General features: G+C 38.2%; 1 protein-coding gene across 5 annotated transcripts in view; it reads right to left on the minus strand.

The window, feature by feature from the left end:
• ZSWIM8 (zinc finger SWIM-type containing 8) overlaps positions 1–19146 on the minus strand; it is a 63518-nt gene that overhangs the window by 38677 nt on the left and 5695 nt on the right. For 4 of the 5 annotated variants that reach the window (XM_074874629.1, XM_074874631.1, XM_074874630.1 and 1 more), the window contains exon 2: positions 1057–1210. In XM_074874629.1, coding sequence (XP_074730730.1) covers positions 1057–1210 — 154 coding nt within the window. Of the gene's footprint in view, positions 1–1056; positions 1211–3494; positions 3986–19146 lie in introns of those variants that run through there. The other variant, XM_074874633.1, reaches the window with a different exon arrangement.

The following is a 19146-nucleotide window of genomic DNA, read 5'->3' on the forward strand; positions in this document are numbered from 1 at the left end:
GCTGAAGTCCGGCTCTTTTCTGCCATTTCTCCATTACAGTTCAACCATAAAAATTGTTAGTCTTTTCCTAAATGGGTTTGTGTATAGCCATGGGTAGTTCTAGGAATTTCAACCTAAGGCTCTGAAATACGTTCATAGCCTAAAATTAAGCTTTTATATACAGTGTAATATCAATTCAAGGTCCAATGTTAGTATTCCACAGTAAAAACTCCTTGTACTCATGTGCTTATGTGAGGTTCTTTCACACCTGTGCTCATCAGTATAATGAACATGTACAACCAGCTGGCTTGCTCTATTTCCCCACAGGTGATCTTATGGATTACATCAGCACTTCTAACATTACCTCCCCCATCTGATACAAGAACATTAGATGAATGCATCTAAGAACTTTCAGGATGATTTTTTCTAAAAGAGTGTAATATCACTACTTTGCAACAAAATTCTGAATGCCCAGTTACATGGATAGGCCTCCTATAGAATAAAAGCTTCAGCAAAAATACTTCAGTAAAAGATCGAAAACCACAGTTTTTGACTACGTACTCACACAATATATGTGGAAATATAAGAAATACAGTCATCTCTCTGTATCCACTCTGATCACTGATGTAGTCAGCAAATTCTGATTCTCCTACTTACACCAACAAAAGGCTTGCACAGCATACCGACCCAGCCCTCCCTGGCAATTTCCAAACCCAGTTAAAGCTCTGACTCAAGCAACAGATTCAAACTGGCAAGAGTACTGCGTAAGACTAACATAGGGACAAAACTCTACAAACTAGTCACTGTCAGACAAATTAAAGGGTGCATTTATTCTGCTATCATTTACACACAGAACCTGCAAGTGTACATGCTTTTCCTGGGACATACGCAGGGCAGCTCACCCCAAAATAAAAACCCGTATTATAGGATATCCCACAGTAATCCATCCACGTATTACAAAATGCATATGAGAACAGCAGAAGCAGCAAATATATGGACATCAAATGGACAACCATTCTCCTCTAGGGAACAGAACTTTTCCTTAAGCATCAGTGAAACAGAACTAGTATTCATTACCTGATATCTTCCTCATTTTCTGGGAAACTCCAGAAGGCGATTCGAAGCTGCAGTTGCTCAGGCACTGGAGGATAAACTTTCTCCACCACCTCAAACGGAATGTGAAATGCAACCTGTTTTGCAGACAGTTCCACCAATGGGATCACCAGCCCATCTAGCAAAACAAGACACAAAATGCAATTAGCCATTCAGAGAACAAAACTCATGAGAGGTTAAAGAGATCAGAGCAGGCAGCTCTTCTACCTCCTCTCTTATCTCACCAAGTTCAAGGACCAATTTTGATAGACAGTAAAAGGCAGCACAGAAATTTTCTAAAGAATTGCCTGCCAACTTTATGTTTGTTTTCAGATGCCTAGGGCATGGGTACACATTCCTAAAGAAAAACAATCCTTTGTCAGGAGAGCTATATTAGCCTAGCAGACATCAGTGACTCAAACTTTGCCTCCTGACAAAACTGAAGCCATTTAGCAAGGCTTAAGGTAACCAAATATTTTTCCCACACTTCTGCTAGAACATGGCACCAACATCCTGTGAATGCTAGGTGATTACACAGAGAAGAAATATGACAGTGTATATGCACAAGACAGCAATGGAAAGGTTATCCAGGAACCTTAGTATTGACTTTTTTGGTAACATTCAGTATTCAGCTATTTACAAGATTTTAATTTCAAATAGTATTTGTTGTTTTATCCCCCTCAGCACCACCTTTCATATGATATCTGTCTCTATGTTTCAAGTTCTTTACAGAAGCAACTGGGAATTCATGTGCTTGTACAGTGCTGACTACACTGAGCCCAAGAGGATCTTAACTGAAGTCACCAAGAGTTTTATACAAATACATTTAACCACCACCTTTCTATCAAACTAGCTTCACTTTTTATGTGTTTAAGCACAGATGAGGATTTCTTATCATCAGGCTATGGGAGCCTTATGTTTATGCTTTGCTCTGAGCTAGATTACACGCTACACAAAATGCCAGACCTGTCTTATCTGCAAGCACCTCACTGCTTTATTGCGATCACTTCCTGATCCATCAGTACAGCAGCCTTGGTTCCCCCATCTTCCAAACCCTGTTGCCAAGAGCCTAATTAATTCAGTTTCAGATATTCAATGTTATGTCTCTTCACCTCCCTAACCAGCTTCTAAAACACCACTGGAAGCCAGAATGTAAACCAATCTGGCCCTCAGCTTTCCTTCCCCACCGGCCTCCAGGCAACATATCAAAGGAAAACTTAAGCCCTGATGTCAGTAAGGCTTTCTCACCCTCTGCCTAGAGACACCCTCCAGTCCAAACAGCTGGGAAACAGATAGGAAAGGAGAGGGCTTTGAAAGCGCATGCACACAGCAAAGCAGCCAACATCTCCCCCAGTACTGAGCCGACCTGTCAAATTGAAGGATTACATAAATATGGAAAGAAAATATAGTTTTCAAACATCCACATTTATGGTTTTTTGATTGCAGTGAAATTAGGTTCATTAGGCAGCATTCCCTTCTCCCAGGTAGTCATTTTTTTTACCATCAGGATTGTTTCTCCATCAACAGTGACTTTTACTCTATGTTATAGACAGAGCCTCTGTTTTACAGTGCCATAATCCCATCCACAAATGCAAACAGATTGTAAAATGAACAATGGAAAAGTAGAGCGTCCCTTTGATAAACAAGATTTTGGCAGAAAAGTAATCTCATTTCCACTTTCGACAATCAGAAAAGGTGTAAAGCTTTCATCAGGTCAGTAAAAAAAAATAAATTACTTTTTAATTACTAAGAAAAAATTAATGGTTTTAATTAGTGCAACATAGTCAATTTAAATATCATTGCTGCTACTACTGTAATAGTAGATACTACAGAAGGTCCAAACTGAGGCACTTGAATACTTGAAACTGCTCTGAGCAACAAAAGGAGAGGTATTTCTTGTGGTTTTAACTGCACTTTTTGTATAGAGGCACTTTATCCAAGTCTTTCATCACACAGTACTAGAAAAGACATAACACCTAAACAACCTCTACAAGGTACAAGACTCAAAAAAGACTTCAGTACCAGGTGAAACACCTCCACATTCTTCAAAGAGCTACAAGCCTGCAGCCTGGACAGTTTTCCTTTTCACAAGGATTTGGTGCTGGGTATGAAGGTTAGATTAGAAATGCTAAAGACAGACTAAGTTGACAAAAAAGCAGCAAAGGCAAATGCATTCTGCTTATTATTCTACCAGTACATCTTACTCTTCAAAATACTTTACTTACTGTTGCAATGGACTAGGACACACATACTATCAGTTACTAGTTCTCAATGGTACCAGCAGAGTAGCAATGGTGCCAGGAGCAGTAGAATGATCCTTGCAACTACCCTCCAATCTCTCCATTATACAGTGTAGCTGTTCTCTTTCAAGCTAAACTAAACTGGCTCAAGAAAAATACTTTGACAAGTGTTACTGAAATTACCTGTCCTGAGAAAACATTTCTTCTAAGTGGGAAGACAACACAAGCCCTCCTCATCTGCTGCAGTACAAATCAGCCAGCTTGATTTTAACAATTTTACACAGGCTGACTTTGCATTGAACTCATTAACTGATTCTTCAGCTGTACTGTGTTAGTAGCAATCAGCAGAAGACAGGTGGCCAATTATCTGGCATATCATAACCCACAGTCAGACATTCACAGCACATAGCTTAGACGTTTTCAGAATAAGCTGAAAGCAGTCAAACCTGGTGGGGAAAAAATAATCTGAAAAGCAATAATGTTATCTAGAAGACCATGCATCTTTCTAAAATGCTGTATTTTCTATAAGAAAAAAGAGATGTGGGAAAGAAATAGTAGAAAATAACTGTAAAGTAGAAAATAATTGTTCAATGATACTTTAAGGGAGGGTGTATTCACAGTAGCTAATGACACACAATGTAAATACTAAAATTAAGAAGTTTAACTGCCCTATTTTCAAGGGGGTAGTCCCCTATGTAGCCAAGGTGAGACACTTATCTTGAATGTGACTCCGAGCATCAGAGGGTCTTTTCCTGTTAGGCCTCCTGTAAAGTCAGCTGGACAGTCTGAGTTAGGTGCTTTTAAATTAAACTCTGAATACTCTCCTTTGAGTCCTAAACAAAAAGAGATCCATTCAAGAAGTTTATCTCTAGATACACAAATCCAAGGCTGGTGGATTCATACCTACTTGTATCAAAAGGGATTATCAACAAAACAGACAAAAGGTACTCTCAGGTTCTATAATAAATATATTTTGAGGAAGGAAAAAAAAAAGGAAAAGTCTGCTAACAGAGAAAAGGAGAAACCATCACAGCTTCTGCTCAGAAAGCAAAAATAAGGACAGCAAGGAAGACTGCAAATTTAATATAAAAAATGATACAGTAGTGAAATCAAAGAAGTAATACAGAATTGACAAATCTGCAAGATAAATCTATCCAAGGGAGAAGATCATTTTAAATTGTGGAGCAAAACTATCAAGAATCACTGCCTCCCCTTGGGAAGCAGACATGATGACCCAAGCAGAACAAAGGAAACATTTCAAGTCTTGGAAGAATAAAGTCACGGGCAAAGCATAAGCAAGCTCAAGCAATTCTCACTTCCCGGTTAAATGACTAGCAAAACCCAGGTCAGGAAAGGATTTTGAGAGGCCATCTAATCTATACCTTCCTACCTAAGAAGCAGGATTCAAGTGCATCTAAACCATTCTGAATAGATCATGTCTCATCTATTTACTACTACGTGGAACACGCAGCTTTGATGAGGACTATCCTACCCTTTTTGCTACTGTTTCATGTGAATTACAGGTTTGATTTTTATAGCCATTTTGTAACAGCTAAAACTTTAGCAGAGACATCATTATTCCTGCTGGAGCAACAACAATAAAAATAACCCTAACCCCAAAACAGCCAACACAAACTGTGCACACAAAAAAGCATTTTCACTAGTGGAAACAACTTCTGTGCCAGCAGGGCTTACGGACATAGGGATGCAAGTGTAGCTACGTTGCTTAACCTTTCCTAATATAGGGTAGCCTGTAACAAGTTGCAGCCAACAATTATTCATAAAAACAGATCATGTTCAAACTGAGCTATTATTCATTCAGTACAGTAATTGAGTTTCCATGATAGACAAATAGAGAAGAAACTGCTTGAATAATCAGCAAAATAGAGGCCATGAGAATATTCAAGAGTTATTACATGAAACTGAAAGAAAAAACAACTGGGCCAAGCACTGAATGTATTTGTTATCTGATTATGCTATTTCCATTGGGTTATTTTCATTTGACACACATGTCTAAAAAGAAACTATACATACACATGGATAAATACAAATGCAAATGAACAAATCTCACAGCAAGCGATAAGATGCAGTGCAAAGGCAGGACACATTGCTTTTGCTATATACACCTTAAGAAAAATGGCATGTTAGGCTGCATTATCTTTTTAGAGATGAGCCTATAGCTTTGATTTTATAGCTATCCCTGGTCCCCATCTCACATTTCCCCTCACCTTTCCCACTGGCTTCAGTCCAAAATGTAATAGAGCGGAACAAAGTAATACAACTATAGACAGAACGAGGAGATGAAGAAAATTAAGTGAAGCACTTCAACTATCAAAAGCTAAACAGTAAAACTAACTGGAAATAAGCAGAATGAAATCTTGACAAGTGAAGGAGGTATGTGGGGAGTGTTATAAAACCTGTTTTACGAGCCTCATTTAAAAAATGGTTAATATTACATTGCTTTCTACAGGATTTGCCACGTAGAAAGATAAATCTGTTACTGTAGAATGCACTTTAAGCATTTCTGCTTGTTTTATTTTAGTTAAGTGCCTATCAGTAAAATGCCCCTTGACTTAAGTCAGTGATATATTTTCTCTCTGATACCCCTAAAACCAAGAAGTGCTGAGAACTCTCAAATATGGGCAAGCAGAGCAAGCATTACATTTAACCATAACATACCTAAATCAAAACTCTTAAAAAATATTTTGTTTGTTTTTCATCTTTTGTACATTTCCTTCTAAAACTCTGCCATTGGTTTTAGTTTATTCACTTGTTCTTTTTCCCTTTGTAGAAATTTATTCTCAGAGTTGTTGTCTTTAAGTACATGCCAGAGAAATATATTCCTTCAGGTCTCAAACTCTGCAGGAAACATCAGAAAACTTCACCTTTGTCTTGAACTCTATAATACTCGAAGATGAATGCTCTGAATGTACTCTTTAAAAAACAGTTTCCTAAGGTGAACATTGCAAAATGAAATATGAGCTTTTGAATTAAAAATTTACTCTTCATTTCAAATAAATTAGATACAAGGTGTTTAGGATATTACTTATACTTTCTTACTTGTTCTTCCATTTTACCAAATAATCAACATCCTATAGAAAGCAACATATGTGTTTTTAAAAATAAACAAAATTCACCTCTGAACTGAGGACAAGACACATGATATTGCATGTTGCAGAAGTCTGAAAATAAGGTATTTTCTCTTCCTTCAAAAGCATTTATCATCCAAAGCTCTGTCTACAAGGCTCATTAACTTTAGTTCTCTTTTCAAAGAGGATTTGACTAAGAGCAGCACTGATTCAGTGGGTCACGGACACACCACCACCAGTCGGTTTTTTGTCACATTAACATTTTCCCTGGGTAGGTCCCAGCACTAGGAAGTCATCAGAAAGGGAATATTTTCAGAAGTGTGGAACTAATATACTTGCAGCCTATGCAAGAAGTAAAGGTACATTTCTGTCTGCTTGCTGGTTTATGGCTTTCAAGCACAGACTTGTAAGATGGGTAGCTAATACCTGTCCCACACAATTCCTCAAACTTCAGGTAACATTATTAAAAAATACAGCACATCTATAATGCACTAGTACATAATACACAGAAATGGTAGAATATGAAGAGCATGCTTGAATAGTCTTGGGATTACAATCTTGTGAGTAAAACAGACTAAGCACAATTAAATGTAAGCTTCATGATGCAGTCACAAACATGATAGCTACGTTTTCAAAGAGGTAAAGGAAAAGCTCGCTACCTGAGTAGAAGAACTATTGCAGCTACTCTAGTCTGTGCCTGTAAGACTTGGAACATATGAACTGCTGAACCACAACCACCAAGCTCCAGAAGGAAACTAAATACTTAGCATAAAAAAAGCAACTGAAATAGCTAACTTAATTTTAAAGGTAGAGGAGAGAGATAACATACAAGCACTTGAAACAATAGAATAAGTATTCACCTTTAAACACCCATGCCAAAGTTAGGGGAGAGAGAAAATGTGGTAAGAGTTCAAACTAAATTGAACAGCATGAGAAACTTCTGTTGTAAAGGCTCACAGGTGAACTGCTGGAGCAGCTATGAAGCTATATCAGATAGTAAAAGAAAGATTAGCTAGACATATGTCAAGAGTAGATTATCTAAAAAAGCACATTATATAATAAATAAAAATCTCACTCAAGATGCCCTCTTTCAGGCCTGTATTCTGATTCTTAAAATTAGAAACTCATTTCCCTTCAAAAAAATCACTCTCTGGGTTGCAGATGATCGTTTCAAATCACACAGCTGGTCTCAGTGGTGTTCATAGTGAACACGTACATACACATCACAGATTGCTTGAGCACAACTGGAACTACTCTTACAGCAGCTCAGCAAACATGCCAAGTACTGAAAAGGCACCAAGAATGAACTTCCTTGCCCCAATTACAATACAAGAGAAGAAACCAAACTGGCAAGCCGAGGGATGAGGACGCCAAGACTGAACCAAGACCCTACAGTGTCCTACCCCAATAGCTGAACAGACACAAGGAGCTGCCACCTGCACCCAGTTCTGGTCTAGCTTGACTACATGCAGAACAAAGCATCTGAAAAGCTGAAGACACAGTGCAATATTCAAACACTGACACCCAGCTGTCTTCAATTAGCATTCCTCTACTTCAGATTAATAATTCCATGCCATTTTATACTGAGGGGAAAAAAAACCCATGATGTTTTTTGTAAGAAACAAGCAAACCATGGTATTGCTAAAATGTAGGAGTTTATTTTCCTTTTACAGATTAAGGAAACTGATGTGAAGGTACAGGTTCCTAGCTCCTCAACTATTCAAGCACTGTCAGTCTTAAGAAAATAAGCAACTCCTTTACACTGGAACACCTGCTGCACCAAGTCAGAATAAAGTTTCTGCTGTTTGTTTCTCTGATACTACCCACTCCAAACCAATTCCCTGCAAAACACCTCAGCATTCACAAAGCTAGCTGCAACAACAAATGGAGAACAGTAGCTTTTGGTGGAATTCATCTGTGCGAGTTTTTCCACATGCTGTGACAGACTAAGAAGGTTAGGTAAGACAAGAATAGGGATCAACTGACGGAGAAAGGATGCTACAAATGCTGCTGATGATTGATTGTTAATCAAGCTTGCTCTGAAAAGATGAATGGAGGGAGCATTCTGACTTGAGGGCTCCTTTGGTTTTGTTTTCTCTCAATCTTTTTATATTTTTAAAACATCCACATACTCATAACAGGGTAGCAAGTGCAGCTAAACTGATCGAGAAAAACAGCCAGGATAGGGCACTGTAATGCAATCATCAGGTATTTCAGGCAAAGTTAGCCACAGGAAAAACTCTAAAATATGGTTTTCTTCACTAGGGTTATATGGCAGGATGATATTCTTACTACACAAGAATTCATATATATATATATACACACACACACACATATATACACTTTTTTTTATAATTGAAAACATAGACCTAGAGAGAACTAAGTGATCAACAAACTAACAAAATGCACCAGAGGACAAATCGAGATTCAGTTTGGATCACTGGTACCTTGATTTGCTCACAGAATAAAGCAAACAAAAAAAGAACTATCAGGGTTACTTGATTGTATTTTTCTATACATGTAATTCACCTGTTAAATCTGCACATACCCTTCTTACTGCCTGTAAATAGTACAGAACTCTCAGGAAGGAAAGTTATGACAAAATACGTTTTTTTCTAAATTTAGAAACAGGTTTGCTTCTCTTGTTTGCTGTTTTCTTCCTCCTCCTCCTCCACTGCTACTACCCCTGTAAGCTTACTAACAGTATTAAAACCCTAATGGGATCTCTTTCTTATACCTCTTTCTTATACCTCTTATTTCCTCAACTACAGTTATACAACTCTATATGGGCCCCATAACCATTTTGCAGCAGTGAGATTACACTAAGAATAATGTCACAGGGTAGCAAATGCAGAGATACAATAAAACCACATGGAAAGCGAAAGGAAGAACCGGGAGGAGGTCCACATCAGCCCTAAGCCACAGAATGACATTTTTATGTACAAAACAGTTGAGAAGACAAATAAGCAACAGAACTTTTTCATTAGCATTTACTGGATAAGACTGATGAGATTCATAGCCAAAACCCATTAAAAATACAAATCCCAGATGGGCAGATTATGGTCCAGAATTGGAAACCTCACGCTTAACTGACAAACTGCAGCAACTATTACTACACAAATTCTGTTACAACCATCACAATTACATTTTAATGGCTTTTTGTTTTTTTAATCTGATGCAAAAAGGTTTGTTTTATCAGAGGAGGGTGTACAATTCACCCCCAAAGTCTCTGCCGCCTACAGCAAAAGCACAGAGTCAAATTTCAGCTCAATTTCTGAAAATTGCTTAACACTGCATCACAAACAGCTCATACATGTAAGTCAAAACATTTAATGGCTCAAACTATCTTTTTGCTGCTGTACTTACACTTCCCTTCAAAATTTGGCTGACTGCATAAACATATGACATCATGACTTCTGCCTCCAAGATTAAGACATTTTAGGAAGCAAGAATTAGTTTCTTCTATAAGGCAGTCCTTAAAATACATCAAAATATTAAAAAAAAATACTCATTTTTTATTTGCACACAAGCCCTGTAGATTTACAGAATACAATTCTAAATCACACTGTGGATTTAGAGTGGATGAGTAGGGGTTTTTTTCAAGTGTCAGTAATTTTAAACCTGTTAAAGCTTGCAGTTCCCCTTCTGGTCATCTGAATTATTAAAAAAAAACATTTCTGACAAACCTATTTCACAATGGTTTTCTACACTCACTCTCTGCATGTGTTCAGAGCTAAAAAAAACCCAACCAAAAACCACCTGACCTAACTTTGCTCACTGGTGGAAAAATGGCATCACCACCATGCTAACATCAAGCATAGAGACTGTATCCCAAACTAATTTTTCTGAAAGACTCTGAGCACCTAATAGGGGAGGGATCACACATACTCAGCTCAACTCCTGCTGTTTCAATATTAGACTGAGTTAAAAAAAATATTTTATCTTTATGTTATTATGATTTAAAAGATGTAAATTTAAAAATAAAGTGTTTAACTATTACGCCAACTCCTGGTGACACTTCCACAAGATTCTGAGGCATAAAAAAGCACAACAAAAAGAGAGCTGGTGAGGCTTCATAATGCTAAGCAATAACTGATCACAGAACTAAAACTTACAAGATGCATGATGTGGCATAAGGTCCAAGAGTCCTAACCCACTAAGAGTTTAAATCAGTAAGAGTATGCCAAAAATCCCACAGCCATGTCTCAACCTTCCCTACAGTAATTCATCATTTCTTCCTGTTAGCAAAAACCTTCTACCAGTAGCAAAACCTTCTACTGATGTATAAAGTGGTCATGATCTAACTTCAGAAAGGCTTCCTTTGAGATGCTCCAGTTACCAGTGCCCCTCCTTTTAAAGCTAAAACAATGTTGAAACAAGCAAGGAGACACAGATGAATAGTGGGGTTTCTTATGTTACCCTGCATAGCTCACACTAATACATGCAGCATTTACTTTCTCTGAATTTCTAGAGATTTGTGGGGAAATGGTTCCTTTTTCTTCCCACACTCTCCAAACGAGACTTCTCTGCCAAGAATCAGATCTCCCAGCCCTGTACCACACTGGATGAGAACCTGAGACACAAGGGGAGCGAGTTCAGCATCCTCTGAGTGCCAGGCAGCTACTCAGATCACCTTGTCAGACCATCCAAATACAACTTTGTTTGGAAACTTCCACGAAATTATTCGGAAACATTCTTTCATTCCACAAAATATCACTGTCTGCCATAATCCAACTGCAACAACAGCCAGCAGGGATACTGTTACTCTTGTCACAACTTAATCAATAGGGAGAAATTACAGTTCAACCAAATAATGTAGTACTGGCGTTACCAGAGGAAATCTGGAGTGCTTAGTTCTGCTGAGCAGACCTATGCCAGAAGAAAAAGGCCAATGTTTTCTGATGAAGGGCTTTTAAAAATATAACATAAGAAACAGCTCCTTGCAGCAAGAGGCTACAATTTACATGAAGATGGAGGCAAACTTCTCAATACACCAGTTTCCTGTGTCAGCAAGAACACTTTCGGAGGCAAAACATCTGAAGAAATCCTCTCTTCAGAGCAGCATGAGATATTAATAAGAAAAATAACCACCCCTGTTGTGTTATTCCTCCTTTCACCACTGGTAAACATGACTAAAGAGTTTCAATATGCCCAAGTAAATTTTAATTGCCAAGCAGATAACCTGCTGTGTAATCATCCCTCACAGGTCCTCTTGCAATTAGTAGACAGAAGAAGAGCTGCACATCTGAAAACTTCTTCTGCACTCCAAAGGTCAGCCAGCTGAAGAACAGATTTCCCTTCCTTCCTTACAAACTTGTCTTCCTTATGTCCTTAAAGCATGACATCTACAACACTCTTACTATATTATAAACCAGATCTCTAGAAAAAAAACCCACTTGAATCAAGTCAGAATGTCAGAACAAGGCAAAGGTGGAAAGCTAGAAGTTATATTTGGCAACCAAAAACATGTTTGATGGGGGAAGGGAGGGAAATAAAGATTAAACCAAAATCCATTATTTAGTTTCATGACTCCAGGACAGAACACCAGCACATTCCTCCATCACTAAACTCAAATTCCTAAGATCCTAGTCACCTAAGTTCTGCCTCACGATTCACACAAGATTTTGTTGCAAATGCATACAACACACCTACAGAAAACATCTGCTCTAGGCAAATGTCAGAACCTCTCCAAACACAAGTAAAATCCAGATCAGAAAGGTGCATTTTCCATTTAACTCTATTGCTTCTCCTATGCAATAACTGTGAAAATCTTCTGCACAGGGCTGTGCCGATGAAACTGGAGTATCTGATGTTATGTTGATGCCTTATGCCAGATGAGATCTATTTGCCTCTTCATAAGCTCTGCATCTCAAGAGCAAAATGTCGGTAAGCTCTCTTCTCAACTCTCACCCACTCTAACATGCTTGAGATCCCAAAACGGTAATACCAGCATTAGGCAGGCAATGCAGCATTCACAACTTGACAACCTCCTCTGGAAATTCAGACAAGAAAATTCTTAATCCAAACACCCTTCCATTTCCTTCCCTAAAAAAAGAATTCACCTCAAAAAAAGAGCAGCCTGGGCAAGCAACCGACAGCTGTTAGAAATCCTAAAATGAACAGCAGATTTTTGTAAAGCAAGACAGACAGTGCTACAAAACACTGTATTCATGCCAGTGCTGGCCAAGGTTTCATGACAAATTGGGCAGCTTGGATTCAGAATAACTCTACAGCTGATGAAGCAGATCAGCTTCAGGCAAGTCATTTCCCCTGCACTGTTACTCCCTCGCTCTCTCAGCCCATGCAGAAAGCATACTGCATAACAGGGATTGTGCATTCAGACCACAGACATCAAACAGCTCCCATTTCCTGAAAGCAGGGCTCAGTACTACCAGTTCTTCCCACTTCTGCCCCATGCAAGGTATTTTAAAAGCTCAGAATTCAAAATTATCTCCAGTGATCTATGACAAAAAAACAAACTATGAAGACCAACATGGACCAGGTATTTTTTCTGCATGTAGCCGATGGAACATAAACACAAATCGAAAAGTCAGACTGCATCAAAGCTGAGGATCAATCTCTACCAAGAAGTATTAATGTTTTCAGATGCTGAAAGAAGCCATACAAAACACCATGCAACCTCTACTATTTAATGTGCTGCTCTCTACCATTAGTATCAATCCTTAAGTATTACATGCAAAATTAATCTCTAACCAGCTTTTTTCCTGTGTCTAAATCCCAGAGCAGTATCATTTGGCCTCCAAACAAATGCACTGGCAAACACTGAAGAGTTGCATTACTGAGCATACCAGAATGAGATCAGGCCAATTTTGTTGGGGGTGATAGGAGAGTTATTGTCTGAAAATAATAGATCAAGGATCAGGCATTCTCACCTCTAGGGGAAAAAAAAAAAAAATTCAACATCTGTCAGGAACTAAAAGAAGATACCACCTCTTAACATCACCAATGGAAAATGATTGGAAGTTTACAAATCTGCTTCATAGACAGGAGTCAGTTAGATATCTAAATGCTTTTGAAAAAATTTTACCTGACTCCCCTTTTTATCTCCTTTGGTTTCATAAAAATATCCCCAAATCTAACCCCAGGTCTATGGCTGTATGGGAGGTTACAGAGCCCACCCAGTTATGTCCTTCAATTCTAGGTTGTCCCACCGCAGTTCAAAGGTGCAGCACAGCAGTCCCTGTCCAGCCTGAACTGCCACTGTGGGACACAGGCTTCCAAAGTCCCTAGCACTCCTCAAGCTCTCACCGCACAGCAATTACATTTCCTCTTGCTCAAAGTAAGGCATCCATCTGATCATTTCTTAGTATCCTACAGCTGGAGAAAGTTCCTCCTCTAACAAGAAATAAATTCTCTTCCATTTCCCCCACATCACCTATAGGGAGAACAGAAGGGGGAAACAAAACTGGGTACCAAGGAATATATGAAGCAAGCAGGCAGCTACAGCACGCTTACAGAGGAGGAATTAATTACAAGCATATCTATAACTTTCAGTGCACAAAAATAATAACAAAAGCGCCACTGGAAAACTGTGGAGCCACTGATTAACTACAGTCCATTGCATGAATTTGCTTAGACAAATGCACAGTATCTCCCAAGATTTCTCCAACATCACAAGACTGAAGCAAAGTCAAACATCTTCTGAAAACGTCCATGGAAGTCTTGAAACACTTGCTGGTCATAACTAGCCAGGGAAACCTAACTCCCTGTCCTTGAGAGGGATAAGCAGCTTAGCTGACCCCATGCACTACTGCTTTAAATCCAATCCATTAGTCAATGAAAACTTCCAAAGGCATTCAAGGTCAAATACAACTAACTTCTCTGTCAGATCACCTTCTCTTCAAGCCATGCATGAAAGTTACATGTAGGCATAAGTTACAAATATTTTCACCTGGAGCCCTGGTAAACAAATTTGCAGCTGCATTTCACTTTTTCTCCCATCTCAGCATTTACTGACCTAAATATGAAGTAGGAAATGGAATTACATGCAATATGCAGCAGGAACTGTAAACAGCTCAAGAGAATTACTAAATGATGCCCTATAGAATTCACAAAGATATTAGATTCTCAGAAAAAGTTGTCATCTCATTTATACACCTATTAATTACACACCCACCAGCTACCATGAAGCTTAAATGCCAAATACTTACCAATAATTTTTACTTCAGCAATCAGTGTTTCCCAGAAGCATGGAACCTGGGCATTCAAGCTATTCAATTAGCCTCAACATGGATTAACAAGGATGAGACAGATACAAATTTACCAGGTAAGAATTCCAATATAATGGATATTAAAAAGAAAAATATTAGAGGGTAAGTCTTGAGAATCACAATTTGTCATACACAAAGTCAGGCACACGTGAGCACATACTGAGAACAGTAAACCTGAAGTCCTACAAAGACCAAAACCAAGACATGGACAGGTTCCATAAGGTTATACAATACTCAATATTCACAGGTTCAGCAAACTTTTCTGTACTTCAAGGAAGAATCTTGTTCTGTCACATACACTGGAAGATGCCAGTAAGAATGGCTTTGCTGCACGCAGGCATTGTTCTAATGAATATATCTAAAGAAGAGTCCATATTACCATCTGGACTACATTGATTTGAAGGCTGCCTCACTTTTTCTTTAGTTCTGGCTGGGGAGACATGCTCAAAGCAGCATCTTTAGAGATCTCAAGCCTAATGAACAGAAAAGCTGCAATTTACTTTTTCTACTAGTTTATCTGGAAAAAAATAAAGAACCATACTAATTAGATTTTAAACTGGTGTTTTCACTTTCAGTTCTCCACCAATGAATTACTCATATTTACCAATATTTCTGGATGATCATCTGCTTCAATTTTTCATCTCTCTGAACAGAGGAGGAAGCTTGAATTGATGGCCCAGGTATTCACCTGCTCACTACTTCAGTAAGTTGCCTCTTAAGTGTCCTAACTTGGGAGAAAAAAGTACAGCTGGATGCCTTCCTGTAAAGACTCTCATTGCTTGCAGACAAATTCTGAGTAATATTTCTTTTATCACACTACCTATTCATATTTTTGTAAAAAATGTGGACTTCTTTTTCTGTATTGGTTTTGGTCTCTGACCTCCCTCTTTTTCATTTTCTCAAGTCTGTTCTCCCCTCCAGCAACCAGCTTTACTCCCACAAAGAACTGAGGACAGATTTTTTTCTTCCTCCCTCCATCTTATCCATTTATCCTTTCCCTTTCTTCTACATGCCAATCCTTATCCCATATGAAAAAGAAGCTTGAAAGCTCTACTATAGATCTCACAGCCACAAATTAAAGCTAGCAGACAAAAGAAAGGCATAAAAGTCACTGAGACATCAAGAAATAACACTCAGGTCCCCCTACTTCCAGCAGCTGAATGAGGATGTTAAGAATTTGTTTAAAGACACTACTCCTGCAATCTTTTCAGGTTTTCCTCTTCTATGGAAAGGGAATGTCTTAACTTTCAATTTTTTTCAGTGCTAACTACACAGCAGTAGAGATTTAGATAAATACAGAAAAAACAAGGCACAGATTTTCCAGTTGTATACATCTTAAACGCGTTCAACCTTCTCCTAATTGATATTGGTAAATACTGACATTCTCTCCTTTCTTAGGTTTTTGTTGCAGCAACCTAAAAACACTAACAATGATTCATAATAGCAACAATATTTTATTAAAACCAGATACTTTTCACAGCATCACTTTTCTCAAAATAAGGAATTCCAGAGAGCAGGGTCAACATAGCGCTTAGGGATATAGTGTAGTTGGGAACTGTCAATGTTAGGTTAATGGTTGGACTAGATGATCTTCAAGGTCTTTTCCAACCTAGACGATTCTGTGATTCTGTAACATGTATATCACAGCCTGACAGAGCTCCTTTGTTTCATTCTTTTCAAAGATAGTATGTTTTAGCTGTATGGAAGCAAGTATAGATGAACTAAACATCATCAAAACAGCAGATTTTCCACAAACCTTGCCCATAGCATTTAAAGCACCATCAAGAAATGTGCTCAAAGACATCACTTGCAGTATTTTCTGTTAAAAATGCTATGCAACTATCCACAGCCTTATCAGAATGTCACTGCCATTTACAGGCAAAGAAACGAAGAAGAAAGGATGCATCAAAAAACACACAAATTACGAGAAGTATGAGAACCTTCTGGTCGGTAACGCTATACTTATTGCTCAAGACTACACAGCTTCAGAGGAGGTAACTTAGAAATGTGTGGTATGGTGTTTTGAAATTAGAACCAGTATTTTAAACATTTTGTATATTATGCATCGCTTCTCTTTAATCTTTTAAAAAACTGATGACAAGAAGCAACACCAAACCAGAGCAAGAGGAGCATGGAACTGACAACAGTCCAACGCAATTCATGAAACAATTCATAGGAGGACACGTCCACCTATTGAACAAGCGTGCCTGGCTTCTTGAAACTTCCCATCGCTCTGAACTCAGCAACTCACAAAAAAATCTATAACAGTCAAAGTGAATACAAAGATTCACCCATGTTGTAGGACATTAGCAAAAAGCAGACCCAGAAAATGAAGGTTCTGAAATTGAGTAATCTGCCTAGAAATAAAGACGCATCTTGAAAGTAACTAAGCTCTAATTCTAAATCTTCCAGGGTTTTTATGAGGGCAGGAATTACATCTTCTCCTACACATTTTATAATCCAGCAGAAAAAAAAAAAAGTCTGGTCTCTCTTGCTCCTGGCCTTTATCAGCAACACTCCAGAAGCTGCAGGATGTTTTTTCCCAGTTTCATTCCCCACCGCTTCGCTGATGGGTGACCCCAGGTACACAGAGGGGGCACAGCTCAAAACCCGAGGCTCTCTGTGGTGGCTATAAGACACACAAAATTAGTCTCCTGCCTGCTCTTCCTGCTTACAGCACCACATTATATAGATATTCAAATACATTAATTTAACAAAAAAAGCAACTTCTGGTGCTAGTATTCAAAGTGACATAAGCAGTACTTCTAAGCATGAAAAAAACCTTTTAAGCATGAAAAGAAAAGGCTGTTTTAACATGTGTTATTCTGAGTAAAATACTCAATAATCAAAAGACATTTACATTTCACTGTAGAATTACATTTGCCCAAATAACCACACACTTCAAACCTGAAGTGTTGCTTGAGAAAAATCCTGAGATGTTTTGCCTTCACTTTGTTTTTACCTCAGGACAGACCTAGTTACCTACTGGTAAAAAATAAACAAGATAAAAATAAACCCCACTTTTTAGCAATGAAGAACAGGTCAAAGAAAAAAAAAAAAAAGGAGATAAAGGAAGGGGTAGGAAACAAAGGGAGAGCACAATCCAGAGTCTAGGATCAAACTTGAATCCTTACCCTTGCTTCCCCAGAGGTAAACATGCCACAGATAAGAATAACCCCTGTAGCTTCAGTCAGCCTGAAATGCAAATAGAGCATCTGTGATCTCTAGTCATTCAGCAACATGGGGATCTCCTCAAGGTGAAAGGAAGGAGAAAACAAACAAAAAGAAAAATCCATGGAAGTCAGGAAGAAAGATGAGTAGAAAGATGAGACAGGAGAAAATGAGACATTTCCCAGTAGACAAAACATTTCCCAGTAGAAATATGAGACATTAAAATAGGGAAAGAATGTGTAAGACTTCTTGTGAGGGGAAGAGAAAGCCTATCGAAAGGAAAAGGCCAGAAGACCACAACAGAGTTAAAACTGGCTGGTCATTTAAAATGTCAGTAGTAAAAAAGCATCTTTTCCTGGTAGCTTCTTTATGTGGTTTCTCTGGTACCCATTTCTGAAGAGAGGGGTACACACATTCAATTATCTCAGAAGTGCACAGGAAAATGCAAATGAAGAGACAAATGTGTGAGAGTCATTCAACTTGTCATCCTTCCAAAAGAAAGAGATATTACTGCATTATGAAACCACCTTTTTGTTTGGTAGAAACTTCTAGACAGCTTCTGAAATCTACTTCCCAGCTCTGAAGCAGTGCATTTAATTATGCCAATCAGTCTTGATAAATGACTGCCTCTAGAGTTTCCCTGTGGTGTCCTCAGCTCTAATGAATCAATGTCCCTTTTGCACCTCGTACTACAACCCAGTAAGTCCCTTCCTCAACTTGAACTTTTGCTTCTACTATATAGCAAGTCAACACCACCAGCCACTATGGAATAAGAGTACAAACGTAGATGAAACTAATTTACTAGGGTGAGAAAATACAGAGAAATGTATTTTGTACTAGCAGGTAAGCCTTCACTTTCACATCACCTTTACTCTTTGGACACCTAATCTCTGCTTATTTCATAAACATTTGTGATATCTTCCCACCAACATTTATATTTTTAAAATTCTGTTGCTTCTATAAAGAAACTCATTAAGGAGCTATACCATACTTTTGCTCAACAGTTACTGTTTTGGATTTTTAATGTTTTTAGTGAACTTGGATATATTACAACAGATATATTTGGGCTAAAACAGATTTGTTATGTGTTGTATTAAATTAAAAAACCACAACAAACAAGACGTATTACACCTGTACCTCCCAGAGATGTGAGCTGATTACATAATCTCCCTCTTAATACCAGAGACACAAATAAAGTAGAAAGAAAAGAAAAATCAATTGTAACTTTATAATACACAGTAATAGCCAGTAACAAAACAGCAGCAAACCACAGTCTTCATTTCCAGCTTCACCAGGCTCAAGGAGCAGACACACTTTGGATAACACCAACACTCTTCTCTGAAA

This window comes from Strix uralensis, chromosome 7 (assembly GCF_047716275.1).
Source record: "Strix uralensis isolate ZFMK-TIS-50842 chromosome 7, bStrUra1, whole genome shotgun sequence".
In the NCBI taxonomy this organism is placed as follows: domain Eukaryota; kingdom Metazoa; phylum Chordata; class Aves; order Strigiformes; family Strigidae; genus Strix; species Strix uralensis.